The 16,678-nt window shown below is 41.6% G+C and overlaps 1 protein-coding gene across 22 annotated transcripts in view; it reads right to left on the reverse strand.

Annotated features, from left to right (window-relative positions):
* Positions 1-16,678, reverse strand: part of LOC109855259 (basement membrane-specific heparan sulfate proteoglycan core protein) — a 170,672-nt gene that overhangs the window by 86,070 nt on the left and 67,924 nt on the right. The window contains exons 1-2 of one of the 22 annotated variants that reach the window (XM_020429309.1): positions 8,890-9,117; positions 4,198-4,537 (exon numbers count right to left, since the gene is read on the reverse strand). The exons of 19 other annotated variants lie outside the window; for them this stretch is intronic. In XM_020429309.1, coding sequence (XP_020284898.1) covers positions 4,198-4,303 — 106 coding nt within the window. In that variant the 5' untranslated portion in view covers positions 4,304-4,537; positions 8,890-9,117. Of the gene's footprint in view, positions 1-4,197; positions 4,538-6,753; positions 6,909-8,869; positions 9,118-16,678 lie in introns of those variants that run through there. 2 more of the 22 variants (XM_020429308.1, XM_020429307.1) reach the window with 2 other exon arrangements.

The raw sequence follows: 16,678 nt of genomic DNA on the forward strand, positions 1-16,678 counted from the left end.
TTAACGCCGTCGTAAATCCCGACGATTGTTCTGCGAAAATGAACTTTGACGTTTTTTCTCGATCTGCGATTCTTCCGCGGAAGAGAATCGCCCCGTTGACATTACACGCGAAATTACACTTACATTTCTCTTCGGCGAAAAGTCTCTTAATTCCGAAGCGGGCGGAAGTTTTTCCGCCAAACCAGAAAGTTGATATTTATTTTCGCCATTCGCACGACGAACGCATCCGTTAACGAATAGTCAACATTGAGAAAACATTCTTTTTTTTCGCGACACGCGGTGTATTCAAAACCAGGTTGTTGGCGACAATGTGCAGTATATTGTTCTTAAGCAAACATAGCCGAAATGCAGGCAACTGAAAAGCATTTTGTTCCATTCTGTCAAGGGGCTAGAAAAAACACAACGAAGTCGACACTCGAATTAATCAATATACACCGAAGTTTACTTGTATATACAAACGAGATGTACGTGTTGTATGGACCCCGCGTTGTAACATAAAAATATAATAAAATAAAGGCGGGCAAATAAATTCACGGCGATGAATAATCGATTTTCGCGTGAATTTTGACGATGAATAAACAATTTTGACGGAATATAGTAACATTTGTAACATATATTTCAATGTGTGTGCGTGTGTGTGTTTTCTTTTTTTTTCGCGGAAATTGTATCGCAACACACAAAATAAAGCACTAAATGTTTTTTTTTTTTTTTGAGACATTATATAATTAACATATTAACACGTATATTAATTAACACGTTGACTGCCAACTACGGAGTTAACTCGTAGTCGCCTGTCTTGAAAGCCCACTTACGAGTTATCTCGTGCTTGACAATGTTCTGTTCGTCGCCTTCTTGCGAGTTTTTCTGTAATATATGCAAGGCGTCATGTTTGGCGTCTGCATAAAATAGTATGACAATGTATTGGCGTAAAAAAAAAAAAAACGAAAGCTGTAATTTTTATTACAAATTTTTGACGGAAAATAGAAATAATTCGGTTGTTTTTTAAATATCAAAAAACCAAGCTATTAAATATTGATCAATATCTGTAAAGCAAAGTGATTCAAATGATTTTTGACATTTTTGGCCAGATTCATCGAATCCGCGATGACGTGTCAACGTGTTGTTGAAAACAAAAATCAAACGTACATTTGTTTCACAAAATTACAAATTATGATTAATCGTATATAATTTTAATACCGAAACTAGCACACACAATAAATAACACTCGACTTCAGGCTGAAACTAAATCCCATCGTGAGAGATTTACAGGCAATTGCGGGGGCAGTATGCGAGTTTTGCGGCGCTATTTTAACGGAAAATCACGCATCGTAAGAAAATCAGGGCGGATCAGCGTTTTACGCGGACGCGTTGCTTTTTATCGACGTGCTTCTCTCTCTCTCTCTCTCCCTCTCTCTCTCTCTCTCTCTCTCTTTCTCTCTCTTTCTCTCTTTTTCGCTGGCGATGTAACGCGTCGAGGATTAGGAGATGTACTAACGAGAGAGAGTAGCGCGCAACGTCGCCGCAGGATCGTCGACGCATAAACGCAACGCGTCGTTAACGGCGGTTATGGAACTTCCGAGTTTCTTGCCCATTAGCTCGGAGCCCCCGTAGCGGGCGGTCGTAACCCATCCCGCGAACTTCCCCGTACGTTGCTTTACCGCACAATCGTAAATGTATTAATAAATAATAACGAACTTGCCCATGTGCTCATGTTTCCTTCTTCCTCTCCTCTCCCTCCCCCCTCCCCCCTTCGTCGTCAGCAACTCGAATCGCTGGTGTGTTTTGTTTGTCTCTTCAGCGAGAGCGGGGCTTCTCTCCGACCGTTTCTCTCGGACCCATTTTCTTACCTGGGATAACATCGACTTTGCACACGTCAAAGTCTCCCCTTCCGCGTGTTATGCTCCAATTTGACGTCAACAGATATTATCGTCGATTACGTCGAGTCGAACAATCGAAGGTGCAAGAAATTCAATTATGCGAAATTCCGATTGCTTTAACAGGTTAATTCGCTATTTTTCTCCCGTTTTTTATTTTTTTGTCACTTAATTCAACAAATCGATTATTGAAGCCAGCGACTTTTAATTTAATTTAATTTGTCACGAGCTAAAATAACGATTACGTTTTTTTTTTTTTTTTTTTCATTCATTGCGTATTCATTACGAGAATGGATTCTGCTCAAGCAAGCGTTCGTTGCACGCGCTTTAAAAATTGTATTTTATATCCGATTAACGATTAATATATCATGATGTGTATGTACACGTGTGTATAAAAATTATATATAACGAAACGACGCGGGGAGTTCGTATTAAAAAGTTTTATTTGTTTAATGTATCCGGTACCACACCGAGAGCGCAATATTTAAAGAGTAATTCTGCATATAATACATAAAGTCAGCAATACAGAGCTCGCTGCCGCGAAATGTCGTAAATTTGTTCGCGTGGTATTAAACAGTTCTAGTTTTTATTTAATGTCTCTCTCTCTCTCTCTGTACCTAAACTGAATATTATATTTCACGACGTAAACCGCTACGGTGTAATGCGGTGCAGCTACGCGGGTGCTTTCAACGCGGCCGGAGAAAGTATAGAAAGGATGGAAATTGGAGGAAAAAGGAACGCATCAAAAACCTGTGCGCGGAAGGGGTAGCTAGGCGGCAGCTTTTATATTGCGTGTGTTTTATAGCGGCCGCATCCATACATATATATATATATATATATATATATATATATGTACGTATGTACGTATATACATATATATATATATATGTATGCGTGTGCACGCGCGTGCCCCCATTTATCGTCAGCCCGCTTCATTTTTTTTAAAGCGTATAAATAGTTTCCACTTCTCCAAACACCGTTTGTCTTTTATCGAGCCCATTATTCAATAAAGTAATAATATTGCGTTTTCAAATGTTTAACGGCTTTGATTATCCGATAAATTCGCAGCTTGTTGCGAGATTATAATCTGTGTATAAAACAAACAAACCGTGGCGTTTTTATTTTGATAATCTTCTTGTAATTTGAATCTAACAAATTCTTTTATTTAAAAGACAGAGAAAACATCCAATCAAGTGTGTCTTCGCGCGTAAAATACTCGAGAAGGTATTGCGCGTATTGCGTACATATAGAGGATGTGTGATAAGTAGGGAAAGAGTAGCGCTAAGGTTTATGAGGTGAGAAAGAGAGAGGTTGTTTCATTTCAAAAATGATATTCGAGCTCGCCCCACTGTTATTGCCAACTACGCGCGGGAAGACTCTCTCTCTCTCTCCCTCTCTCTCTCTCTCTCTCTCTGTCTGCCACCTCTTTTTGTGTTTCCTTCTCTCTTTCTCGCGTTTACTTACCGCACGATGTAGCCCCGCATTTTCCGGCGCGAACGAAACATCGCGAGATTTATCCTGAAAATACATCGTGTGCCCGACATCATGCAATTAAACGCCGGCACGACGACGGCGCGAGAAAGAAGAGAGCGCGAAATAAAGAAAACAAAACAAAGGTGACGCTGTAAAGGTGAGCAGAGAGAAGAAGAAGACGAGGAAGGAGAGAAAAGTATGGAAATGCCGGAAAAATTGTTATCGCAAACGCTTGTTGAAACAAAGCCATTCGTTTGTAATGGACTTGAGGAAATAATAGATTCTTAACGGCGCAAATTCGTGTATAAAGAATAAATAAATTTTTCGTTTCGTTCAAACGGACTTTTTTTTTTTTTTTCGATGCAAAGTGTATTTTCACTTTGCATATAACAATGTGAATTATCTCTGATTAATCGCATCGTTTCGCGACAACAACATTTCTAATTCCCAGATTGCAATTGTTGCTGATGTTATTGCACAAACAAAAGTTTATCTCGAATGGGAACTTGAGGGATTAAAGCAAACGCTTTAAGCTCCGTAGAGTTAACATCTGACCGTGTTAAAACGTTAAGCTCGGCAATGGTAGAACATTACGATGTCACACATAGCGGGTAGAGAGAGACACACATTCGTGTTTTCATCGGTGTGCAAAATGAGCGAGAAAAGTTTTTTTTTTTTTTCACATCCGTGTGAATTTATTCGCGTTTTTGTTCTTCTCTCGTAAAAATTCTCGATATATTTTATTAGACCCACGATAATAAAAAAATCATCGATCGTTGCCGAGAAGAATATACTACGCGAAACGCAGAAACATTATATATAGATATATATATATATATATCGTATTTACCTTGATAGTTCGGTCGATATGGAGTTCTGTGCCTCTGCGCGAGATTCGATCTTGCCAAAACTAGCAGAAGCAAAAGGATCGGCAGCCTCGTTGCTGATAGTCCCATTTCACTTGTCGACCGTCTTTACGAGCGATTCATTTGTCGCGCGAGCACGATTTCACGCGTGCTTCCTCCTCGCGTGGAGATAAAAACAAAAAAAAAACAAGACAACTTCCTCCAGAGAGAACTCGTCTCTCGTCTTTCTCTTGCTCTCTCTCTCTCTCTCTCTCTATTTGTTCCGAATACTTCCTGGACGAGACTCGTGGAGAAACGTGGTCGGGTGATGCTCTCTTTCAGGAACTAAATATGATTGCAGAAGTTAATTAACTTATACGATGCCGCGTCGATCATGGGGGGGAGAGGAGAGGGGGGAGAGCATCTTCCCGATGTTTAAGTAAGGAAACTCTATGTTCGTTGAATATGTACGTTGACGATGTAACAGAATATAGTCCGGAATACGACGACCGCCGCGAGTCGTCGTACTGTTCGGCGAAATGTTCGAGACACGCAACGATGATCGATCGTCGGAAAGTTGGCAAAACTTTTTACGCCCGTGTCACGATTTTTTTCGCGAGCCTCCGCGATGTATGCACTTTTTTTTTGGTTTTGTTTTTTTTGTTTTTTTTTTTTTTTTTTCAAGACCAACTCGTGATTTATGTAATCTTTTTAATGAGTTTAATTTACGATTAATTGCGACACACATAAATCTATAACTTGTCAAAATTCGCGAACGTGGATTCTGAAAACTTTCGCGAGGCTGTATATATATAATAATTACTTGTTCAATCAACAACAACGCGATTGTTATATGTAAGAAAAGAAAAGTCCACGAAGAAGAAGCCGAAGAAAAATCGGCTCTTTGTCAGCCGCGAATCTTTTCGCGAATTCTTGGCGAAGACTCGAGAGTCTGCTATTGCGCGGTTTGTTTAGTTTCTTGCCCGGGATGTTTATCTTAGTTGGTCCGCCATTTTTCCACCCTTACGCGCGACGACAATTCGGTATTTGTTCGCGCGGATTAAGCTTGGATTACGCGCCGGTGTGCGCGCTCGCGACAAAAGCTAAGAAAATTATGCGCTCCGGTAAATAGACAATAATCGCACGGGGTACCCCGCGACGCGCCGCGCGCGTTTTTTCAATTATTTTTAATTATTTTCTGAAAGACACTCCCGTTGCGTCGGTTTCAATCTCGCTCGTCGTTGCATTGTCGGTATAACGCGCTTGCTTTATTAACACATCGTCTCTGCTTTTCTTTTCCGTGTGTGTGTGTGTGTGTATGCGTGTATGTGTGTTTTTACGCGCGTCGTTCAACTTTCTCGACATACGTCATTTTTTTTCAATGATGTTTTTTTTTTGCATCAGTGAAATCAGTACCAGCGAATTAACTAGCGATCACGCACTCGTCAAAAGTGAAAGATAAACAAATTATATTTGAGACATGTTCGACTGTTTTTTTTTTAATTTTGAATCTTTGCTTTAAAAAATACCCAACTTTTAATTAAAATAAAAAAATTTATTACAACAGAATGTTGCGAATTGCAAATAACCAAAAGATTGTGACGATTTATATTGCGAACGTAAAGAAGTTTTTTTTTCTTTTTTTTTTTCAATTTATCGCATAGTCAAATTAATCGATTAAATTGATCGTAAAAGGTTTTTATTAGTTTGATTATAGTACGAGAGAAAGAGATAATGTGTGTGTGTGTGTGTGTGTGTAGAGAGGCGCGGGCACATCAGGCGGTGCTTTTCGCGATCGCGTTTTCGTATTGGCGAACGGAATGCCGTGCGTAAAAGCATGTCGAGAAGATGCATGCTCGAGCGTCGTTACGTGCTTCGACGGATTTACTCGCGGAAAACTCATGTTCAAGCTCTTACTTGCAGTCGCAAATGAGATTTTTTTCGGACTTCGTGCCCCGCATCGAGCGGCAATTTAATTTCGAATGTAAGAAAACCTCCCCAACGGGATTAGGGGAGGGGAAAAACCGGGTGACAGCAAAGCGTGGGGGGGAGGGGGGTGAGCTCGTAACCCCGCGCTTTACGACTCGCGGCGTCAATCCCGGACCCGGGATTACCCGGAAAAATTATTATTGCAGATTGTTAAAAATTGTATACAAAAAAAAAACAAAACAAAAACGTGTCGCGGACTCTACTTTGGCCGGATCGTTACGAGAGAGTAAATGCAACATCGGCTTTCGCGTCGTTCGGGAAGATACTCTCCGGGGGTTTTCTCGCGAAACCGCGCGCGCGTTACACCTCGAGCAAAACAAGTTACATTCACCACCGTCACAGAAGCGTGGGAGGGAGTGTAATCGTGATCACGAAAGTCCTTCGAGCGAGACGTTCGAAATTTGCGGCAAGTCGGAATCGCCGTGTCTCGGCAAATCGACCGGGTAAAGGTGCATTAGCGAAACGCTGCGAGTTCTTCGCTAACTACTAACGTTGCGATCGGAACGAGAAGGAGAGAGATAGATAGAAAAAGAAAGAGAGAGAGAGAGAAAGAGAGAGAGAGAGACACGAACCTACGTGGTGGTCGAGCGTTCTTCTTCCATCGACGAGTCAACGCAGCGACGAGTGTTGTCCCGACGAGCGTGATATCGAGATCTCTATTGTCGATCTCTCGATCACGGCGATCGGAATGCGTAAGGAGAAGATTGAAGGCGTCGCGCTGACCGAACCTGGCGAACTGACATGCCCGTTAGTCGTCATAGACCGAAGGAAGAACCATCCGAGAGCACAGGACACCCCACCGCCACTGTCAACGGGGGAAGCGTGGGAGGCACTAAGCTACTTTGGATTTTTTCCTCTCCCTCTCTACCACGGTGCATCAGCGCGCGACAACGCCGAGTCATCGGTGATGGCTCCGTGCTCGCTCTCTCTCTCTATCTCTCTCTCTCTTTCTCTCTATCTTTCTCTCTCCGTGTTGAACATCCTCCTCGCGAACAAAACGCAAGTAACGCAGCAGCCGTGGTTTTCGAAGCGAATCGTTCGAAATGATTCGATTAATTGAGAGAACAAGAAAGAAAATGTGTGTTGATTTCGAGAAGCACTTCCCCGTAAACGACTTCAACGACGCGCGGCCAATTCCCGGGTTAAAACGGATAAACAAAAGGAAATGAGAGAAAGAGAGTTAAATATCTATGTTCATTCCTTTGAGCTCTCTTCTCGACGTGGATAATTTTGGACGAAAAGATTAATGAGATTTCCGGGATGAGAAGCGCGCGCGACACGCTTCACGAGCGCTAGCCCCTGTGCGCGCTCATCCCGCGAGCGCTCTTCTTCTCCCCTCCTTCCCCTCCTCGTAAAGCACGATCATCGGAAACACGTTTAAAATATATACGAAAGCGATGAAATAGATGTCGTAAATTTTTCGGCAAAACGCGCCTACACACATCGGAAACTTTCGCATTAAAGTTCGGCGTGAAAAACTTTTCCGGGTTAATACGCGAGATAAAAAAAAGTTGTAAAATGAGAAAGATATGAAAATGAGGGTGTTGCAAAATATAATTTATCGAAATTTTTATTAACTACAATTAGCGCGGAAAGAATTTGGTATCCAAAAAAAAAAGAAAAGAAAAAAAAACAATCGAACCATTTGACAATTCGCGGTGTGTGTTTACATCTATTACACCCTCCGCACCGAGAATCACTCTTCCGCCCCCCTCCCCATACCCCCCGCTAACGTCACCCTTCTCCTTTTCCAACAAAACCTGAAATTGTATTTAGAGAGAAATCTTTTGCCGAGATCGGTTTTACCGTAAAGTTTCTTTTCAAAGTTTCACTGTATAGAAAGCTGCTCCAAATTTACGACTTTAATCTCGATACTATCGATACTTTGTATAGTCGACGTGCTGCTAAAACATACAAGTTAGCAAAAGGACTTAACGTTTACCAAGAATGGAAACCGAAACCTATCTCGGCACGTTATGTTAAGCCAAGAGGATATTGTAACATGACATCGTTTATAAAGACCGCATATAAAACGCATATATAAAGACGTTCGAAGATCGAGCTGTCAATCAATCGCGGGAGAAAAATACAGAAAGAGAGAATTCCGACTAACTGAAACCAAGAAAAACGAAAAAACAAACCAAAACAAAAATATTATTAGCTCGGAAAAACAAGACTTGCTGGCTTACTTGAGATATATACGTGCAGCGTTAATTCAAAATACCTGGCGTGAGCGATTGATCGAAGACACTGAAACAGAGAGTTGCACCGAGAGTTTTAAACCGCGATCGAATCAACCACGGGGATCGCGGGAATTTTATAAAATTCCCTTTTCGAAATTAAAAGACACGTAGAACGTGACAGATCGTAAGGTTTTTCACCCTTTCGTGCATGGGAGGCACACCTTCCAACGCTTCAAAGAACAACAGCTCTGTCAGTTGGATCTAGTCGACCGCCACGACCGTCTAAAAAACCATTCCGACTGTAATTTACAAACAATTGAAACAATTGAAACAACAGCGTGTACAATCAAGCGCACCACATGCCCAAGTCGTTTCATTTCGGCGTCGAAATAAATTTTCCGACTCGGATTCGAGAACTTTTTTGCGGATTCGAAATTTGCTCGAGGTGTCAAGTAGCAGCGCGCGTTCGCGCGTTTTCGTCCCGTCAATTTCGAATTTGCGCTACCGGCTTGAGTATCATTCAACTTGCAAAAACTTCTGCGTCCGTCCAGTCTTCTCTTTCTCTTTCTCTCTTTCTCTCTCTCTTTATCTCTGTGTGTGTCGAGACTCTCGGTCCACGTGAAAACTGCAACTGTCGCGGGGCAGGCTGCGATCCGTCGTCTTCCTCGTCGTGCGTGAAAATAATCGACACGTGTGTTATACGCGGACTGACTTGGGAGCGAGACCGACTCCGTGTGTTCGACCGACCCGTCGTGTTCCGAGCGAGTAACTGTCGGCCGAGAGGAGCGTGGGAGGTCTTGCAGGTACCGCGGCTCCGTGGCGTAATGGCAATCACGCGGCCTCACGCCGACCCTTTGGCGCGCTTCGACCTCTCGGCAGTTTCCGGCGCGCGCTCGGTTCGCTTGCGCTCGTTGCTCGTGTCGTCCCGCACATCGAGAGAGTCGGCGCCCGCCGCCGCCCGTTAATGTATCCGCGAGTACCTTTTATTTTCCATTTGAGTTTTTTCTTTTTTTTTTTACATACAGATCTCGACATTCGCGCGGTTCCAAAGCGATCGATTAATTCGAAGAATGAAAAAAACGTTTCGGAAAAGATTGTTATATTTTTCTTCGAGAAGTCTTCAGATGATTTTAAACAAGAAAACAAGTCGTTCAAAAAAGACCTGTCTTCGTTTAACTAACTATCGAAGTCGATACGAATCAATATGTCAGATGTGCGTGCAATTATATATTTATTTATTTACTTTTCTCGAACGTGTAAATTAATACACATTCAAAACTTCACATGGGATGCTGCGTTTGACTTACATATATGTGAAATAAATTTATCCCCTTCCCCCCCCCCCCCCATGGAAATTAAAGAATCCATTGCGAAAAAGACACTCTCTGACCAGGATTTAAACTCGAATCTCCCGCGTTACAATTCATCCACTAAGGCAGGAGAGTTAATTAAGGAAAGTAAATATATGTAATATAATTTGTACGTACATATTATATTATTATATATATATCCGCGGCTCGTGTCCTTTAATACTTAGTTGTAAAGTTTCACGAGCTTTTAAAATGTTACTTAAAATGTTTTTTTTAAATTGCAGATAATGTTTTGTTTATTCCCTTGTATAAATTTTTGCTACATTCGATAGAAGATATTGTTGACTTGTTTAACGAGGAATAACCCGCGCAAGAACAATTGTTTCGATTAATCTAAAGAACGGCACGTGTAAAAATTAATTAAAAAAAAAAAAAAACTAAACATCTAGATTGCAACAAAACGATGCTGCGCGTCGTATGTTAATTGTCAGCGCGAAAACTTATGTCGATAACTTACGATATCTCGTTACCAATGCCAGAGCGTTCGACCGATGTCAAAAAGATCGAATTTGTGCGCACCTCCGTGGACGCACAGTAGTGCATATCGGGAACGTCACGGACATCGGGCGGCGAACTGCGGCGGGCGATATGGCAAGTTGGCCGACACGTTCGGTACGCGCGGATTATAAAACTTTAAATAAAATAACTTTAGAATCACGAAGTCTGTGTGTATGTATGTATATATGTATGTGTGTGTGTGTGTGTGTGTGTGTGTGTGTGTGCGCACGCGGGCGTGTCGCAATGGACGACGACGAAGGACGTTGACGGCGGACGAAGAACGAAGGAGAACGCACAGAGGGAAAGGAAGATGACGACAAGGGTGAAATGCTCGCGCGACACGATGTAGACACGTTCGCGGAAGAAAGGGACAGCGCATGTTTATTCAAACCCATCTTATATCGCATTTTCATACTAATGGACTTTTTCAACTCGAGACCGACCGAGAGAGCGTGCCCTACGTTTCCGTTCTTTGGCTTTGGAAATGCGGCGGAGCGTCCCGGACGACGACGATCTCCCAGATTATCATACTCGCGTTAGCATAACAGTTAGAATCTCGACTGCGGGAGATGGGCTAAGGTAGGCGAGAAGAAAGAGAGAGAAAGATAGAGAAAGAAAGAGGGACAGAAAGAGCGCAGTCGAGTAATGCTCTCGATTTCTCGACTCTCGGATACGTCTAGGCGACGCCTAGACAAACGATCGACCTGACGACGCTTTGATTTATTCGTCTATTTTCCGTAATCGGTACGGTAAACCGAGCCATTTGGTTTGGAAAATTGTAAGAACGAAACTCAACGGAGCGAGAGATGCGGGTACAAAAGTTGATGCAATCTACTTAGTCTGACAAGATTTTCGTAACGGCTTGCTTTATTACGAGACCGAATGAACAGATTCTCTCTCTCTCTCTCTTTTTCTCTCTCTCTCTCTCTTTCTCTCTCTCTCTCTCTCTCTCTGTCTCTCTATCTATCTATTTCTCATTTCCTGAATTAATTTGAGCAGATATATTTACATAACAACAGAAAAGTAAAATAATTTGATTTTTAAGGTATTAATATAGTTATAGTTATATTTGAGATATATATATACGTATTTTACTTGTTTATTTACCAGTGACATGACACAATTGTCTGATTTTAACTCCAAGTAATATAATCAAACGTAATATCAAATATCGTTATATTTACTCCCGTGTGTTTCTGCTTTTATATTAAATCGTATTAAATAATATTTTTAAAAAAAAGAAAAAAATAGACTTATAGCGCAAATAGATTTTGCGTCTGTCATCTTGTGTGTGTATGTGTGTTTTTTTTTTTTTTAAACACCGTAATATTACGAACAAGACACGTTTTTATTACATACAACAACGCGGTGTTATTATTATGTAACGAACGAAATGTTCGGAATATAAATTTTTATACACACACACACACAAAATAGAAAAATAAAATATATATCACACATTCTCTCCCCCGCTTAAGACTGGAACTTATTTCTCAGCGTCGGCATGAGAGCACCACGACTGTTTTTATACAGAACACGTCCATTTGTCAAGCTACCATTTTTTCGCGATCGCTTCGAGCGTCTCTTTGGAGTCGGCGTCTCTCCCTTAAGGTGAAAATAAATTTCTCGCCTCCCGCTGTAATTCGCGGGTGAGTTCGACTCATTCGGCTGCAACCGCGCATCCCACGGATCACGGACCGGTGGGAGGGCGCATTTCTGCGTCCCCACCTACGGGCCGAAAATTACTTTCGGCTTCGGATGCATGGGAGAGATGGCGCGGGGGCGAAAATTTTCGTTCTCTACTCAGAGACGATTAAACAAATCCAGAGCGCCGACGCCGCCCGCGCGCGCGCCTCGTAATTCTCCCGACCGCGTACGTATTGTCGTAAATTACAAAAAAGGGGGTCTGAATTGCACGAGCAACGGCGCGTGCACGTGAACACACCGCGAAATAAACGCGTCTGTGTTTCCGCGTCCGTGTGCGACACGTAGACGCGAGGCCGCATCGGGATAATGCTGTCCAAGAGTCAAATCCGCATCCCGAGAGAAAGAAAGAGAGAGAGAGAGAGAGAGAGAGAGAGAACTGCTAGGTCTGAGACACAATCCGGAAAAAAGCAATCCTTTGTGTATTTAGACAGCGTTTAAAACCGGCTCGTACTGTGCGCGTCTTTTATTCGTCGTAAAAGATTAAGGAAAATCGGCAAGATTACTTGTCGCGTAGGATATTATTCTCGTATCAAGTGTGTTTTTGGAAAAAACTTGACAACTATTTTAAATTTTATTTAAAAAAACTGAAACAACTTCACAAAATTTCTGTTTTAAAGTTTCAGGCGCAGAAATATTTTGATTTCTTTCGGTGTTGTGTGTTTTCATAAATTACACACACACACACACAATGTTCTCAATTCTTAAGAAGATTTTGTCGCTTATGAGTTTTATTAGCTGCAACGAAAAGGTCGAAGAAGAAGAGAAGAAAAAAGTCAAATTAAATTGTATTTTAAGATGAGTCAATAAAAATTGTGTCTTAAAAAATCTGCAATTTATGGATCAATTTTGGGGGTTTGCTTCTTCTATTTTCCATCTCTCCGGTTTCATCCGAATAGGAGGATTATTGCACGTGCGTTCGAGGGTTGCACGGAGATCGGCAAGAAAGAGGTTTTGCGCAGCGAACACAGCGGATGTTCGGCGGATCAAACTCCGGAGGAATATTACTGCAGCGTACTGTACCCGTGCACGCATACACCAACTGTTTGTCGTTGGTGCTGTTCGTTTGTTACGAGTGGACCTTAAGTGTACGAGGTGCCACGGTAACGCCTACCAATCTGCTGTTTGTCCTCCAACCACCCGCTGTTCTCGCCGCCACCGCCCCCTCGGCGCGCTTAATTCCCGTGTGCGCGAAATGAAGCTTAAAGCCGAAAATGAATTCTAAAAAGCGAGCGAGCGAGCGAGCGAGCGAACGAACGGTCCAGCTGATAAAAGCAAACCCGCTTTCATGTTCGAACGACACGCGGGGATCGCACTCGTCCCATATACATATCCACAAGAGAAGACCCAGATTAAAGGACGATAATTAAGGGAGCGAAATGAATATAAGTACGTCGCGCATTTTTACAGAATTAACGAACAGTCGATTGTGTAAAAAAAAAAAAAAAAAAAAGATCGATGAACTAATTTTAAACGAAGAAGTTTCAGAAGCGTAAAAAGTTTTTGGCTTACGCGATCTTTATTTATTTATAACACTTTCCGCGATGAAACACGGAGTGACGCAATACTTTTATAAATTCGTTTAAATTTTTATTTCTATGAAAAATTTTCATATAAAACGCTAAAGTTTTAAAGAAAATTTATTTGCACACCTGAAAGATTACACACACACGCGCGCGCGCGCGCGCACGCACGCATCAAGACACTGTGTATGCAAAGTCTATTTATTTATAAATGTTCGATGCGAGATACTATCTTTCGCGGGAACTCTTGCAACACAATCCATCTGTCACACTCGAGAGAGCGACGTTTGCGCGCGATCTAAATGGAAATCGGTAAGTTCGAAAATATGTAGCTGTCTTCGCAAATTGCCAGAATGTTCAAGTAGTTTCTATATGGGTGGCCCAATAATAATTCGGACTTACGCGATGCGCGTCGAAGCTGACGTCATTGATGCGTTTACCAGAAAACGTGCGCGAAGATATACGGGATATAAATTAAGAAAATTGTAGATTGCTCCTCTAAAGAAATATTGCGCAGCTTCCAGAACCAGAAGAGATAAGGAACAGGTTTTTAAATATTAGTTCTTCGGTATTTGTGATCGGTCGAAAATATCATCATCTCATCTTAGATTTTGCAGAAACTCATATTTAACGTTTTACACTTAATTACGTTAACTAACAATTTCGAGAGAATATCTTTAACACGAGACGCGAATATTTTCCGACGAATTTGGAATCAATTCATTTCAATACGATCGCGCTTTGCCAGAAAAATAGTTTAAGACGTTACATATTAGTCGCGAAATTCAATCTATCTAATCAACGAGTTAACTCACTACTCGCCTGACACAAATTGTGAGAGCGTTTGTAAATGTGGAAAGCGTTTCTCCTCACCGTCGTTCTCAAGTTATTGATATGAACGTGGAAATAACCGAACTTGGAAACAAGGACACAATTTCATGCGTTTCCGCTCATCTTCTATTCAGCTAAGTCCTCGCAATACATACACACACACACACACGCACGCACACACACACGCGCTATTTGTCATTTTATACCTTAGAAATGGAACACATCATGGCGTAGGCGCCATTCGATCCACATAGTCGGCATGTAAAATTCATTCATTGTGCGAATTTCGCATTAACGCCAACATTATGCGAGCAAATGTAACGTGATGTAATAAGGAGAGAACGGCGTATGTACGCGAACATTTATAAGCTATTAAAAAAAAAAATTGCAGTTTTCTAAATTCGAATAAAGTCACATTTATAAGTCACAAAAAAAAAACTATAAATTTTCTAAAATCTACAAATAGTCACAATTTGCGCTTACAGCAAGTTTTAAAAAATCACGTTTGCATTAGAAGGGAATCGGTGTAGCGTCAAAAACCGAAATATCGCAATCTCTCTCGTTCTCATTTTTAAACTATTTATACACGTAACAATATCCATTCTGCCAATTACGTTTTAAATAAAGTGGACATCGTACGTGTCACGAGAAGAGAATCAATATTACGTTAGGTTACTTCCTCGCAAATTATCTTAAACAAAAGTGACACTTTGAAATTTTTATTAATACGTACAGAGCTCAAAACGCGAAAACGTTACACACACACACACACGTATTCCAATGTGTGTGTCAGCAACTGAAGAGTTTTATTGATTAGCATATTGTGGAAATGTAATACGCGGCGTTTTAGGACGGAATCGTGTCTGTGATGTAAGAGAATAAATATCACGGTGTCATTTCACGTTAATAAACTACGACCCATTAGCAGCACTGATGTAAAAAAAAAAAAAAAAGAAAAAAAACCAAAAATAAAATCAAGACGACAAATAAAAAACAAAAAAGAACAAATAAAAAAGATACGGATATAAATTGCGATAAGACGCGAACATTTTGCGGCTTCATTGCGTATCTCTTTCGTTGGACACATGCGAGTGGTCAATTAGTCGGACTCGCGCGTCGTGTGTTATGATGCGCGGCGAAGCTCGTTTTTCGACGTAAAACCCATTCGCGCTGTCCTGTCGCGAAAGTGTAAACGAACAGCCGCCCCCTGATCGACGTAATGTATCTTCGCGCCGCCGCCGCCGCCGTTGCGCTCGAAGATGCAATCGCGAAACGACGTGGATCATGCCAACGCAACGGCATGCAACAAGGACGCAACCCTCATAGGTGGTATCCACCCTGGCACGGCAACTCCGACGCAAAGTTGATACGCTATTGATAGGATCAAACATGCATTTGCGTATTACGCGTACGTTGCTTTTATAACGCGAGTTAAGCTCCATCATGTTTCGAACGTGTGTCACTATGACTGATGATCCCTTTTATTGGTGGGAAACAAAAAAAAAAAAAAAAAGAAAAAAAAATAAAACGAGAGGAATGTCAGTTAAAAATTGAAACACGCGGGAAGTCGAAATTTGTTTTTTTGCGACTTTTTTTTTTTTTAATAAAGAAGTTAAAGTGAGTGAGAGAGAGAGAGGTTTTTGGTCTTTGTTTTTGTTTTTTTTAGGTTTATTTGTTTATCCCAATGTAAAAAGCGATAAAAAGCTTTACATTCACCGAGAACTATATTTCTAATATGTCCGTTTCGCGATCGGTTTCGGTGAGGTTTTGTTTCCGTACGTATAAAACGCGCAACTGCACTTCGTTTGAGAAAAATGCGACGATGCGAAATGTCCACCGCGACTACGTATTAGAATACCGTTTTTTTGCGGCGCCAGGAATCTATTGTTTGTCCCGAAACTATCGCGATATAAAAAAGCAGTTCGCGCGCGCGCGTGTGTGTGTGTGTGTGGTAACCAGTTAAGGTCTTCGCGCAATTCCGTCGTGTACAGTTAATTATCGCGCGATGTTAGCCGCGTAGTTGCGCGTTTTCCGCGCTCCGCGAGACAGAAACTTTAATACAAAAATTTGACTTGAAACTTAATATAAATAATATACGCGCGCGAGTGTGTGTTTTAATTTTGTTACATCGAGCGCGGAAAGAGAAAGAGAGAGAGAGAGAGAGAGAGAGACTATATGTGTTTCCTTACTAAACCTACACACACACACACACGTATTATAAAAATAATAGTGTTTGTAAACTTAAACGATATCGAGGAAGGAAAATTTTCGTTTACACGTGTCCTGTGGGATGTCACTTATCTCCAAATCTCTCTCTCTCGCTATCACGACGACGAGACGCAACACGCGAAACGAAGCCGCGAGTGATCGCGCGAGCAGCGTTTTCAG

The sequence above is a fragment of the Pseudomyrmex gracilis genome, unplaced genomic scaffold (genome assembly GCF_002006095.1).
Source record: "Pseudomyrmex gracilis isolate BER0280 unplaced genomic scaffold, ASM200609v1 scaffold_85, whole genome shotgun sequence".
NCBI lineage: Eukaryota > Metazoa > Arthropoda > Insecta > Hymenoptera > Formicidae > Pseudomyrmex > Pseudomyrmex gracilis.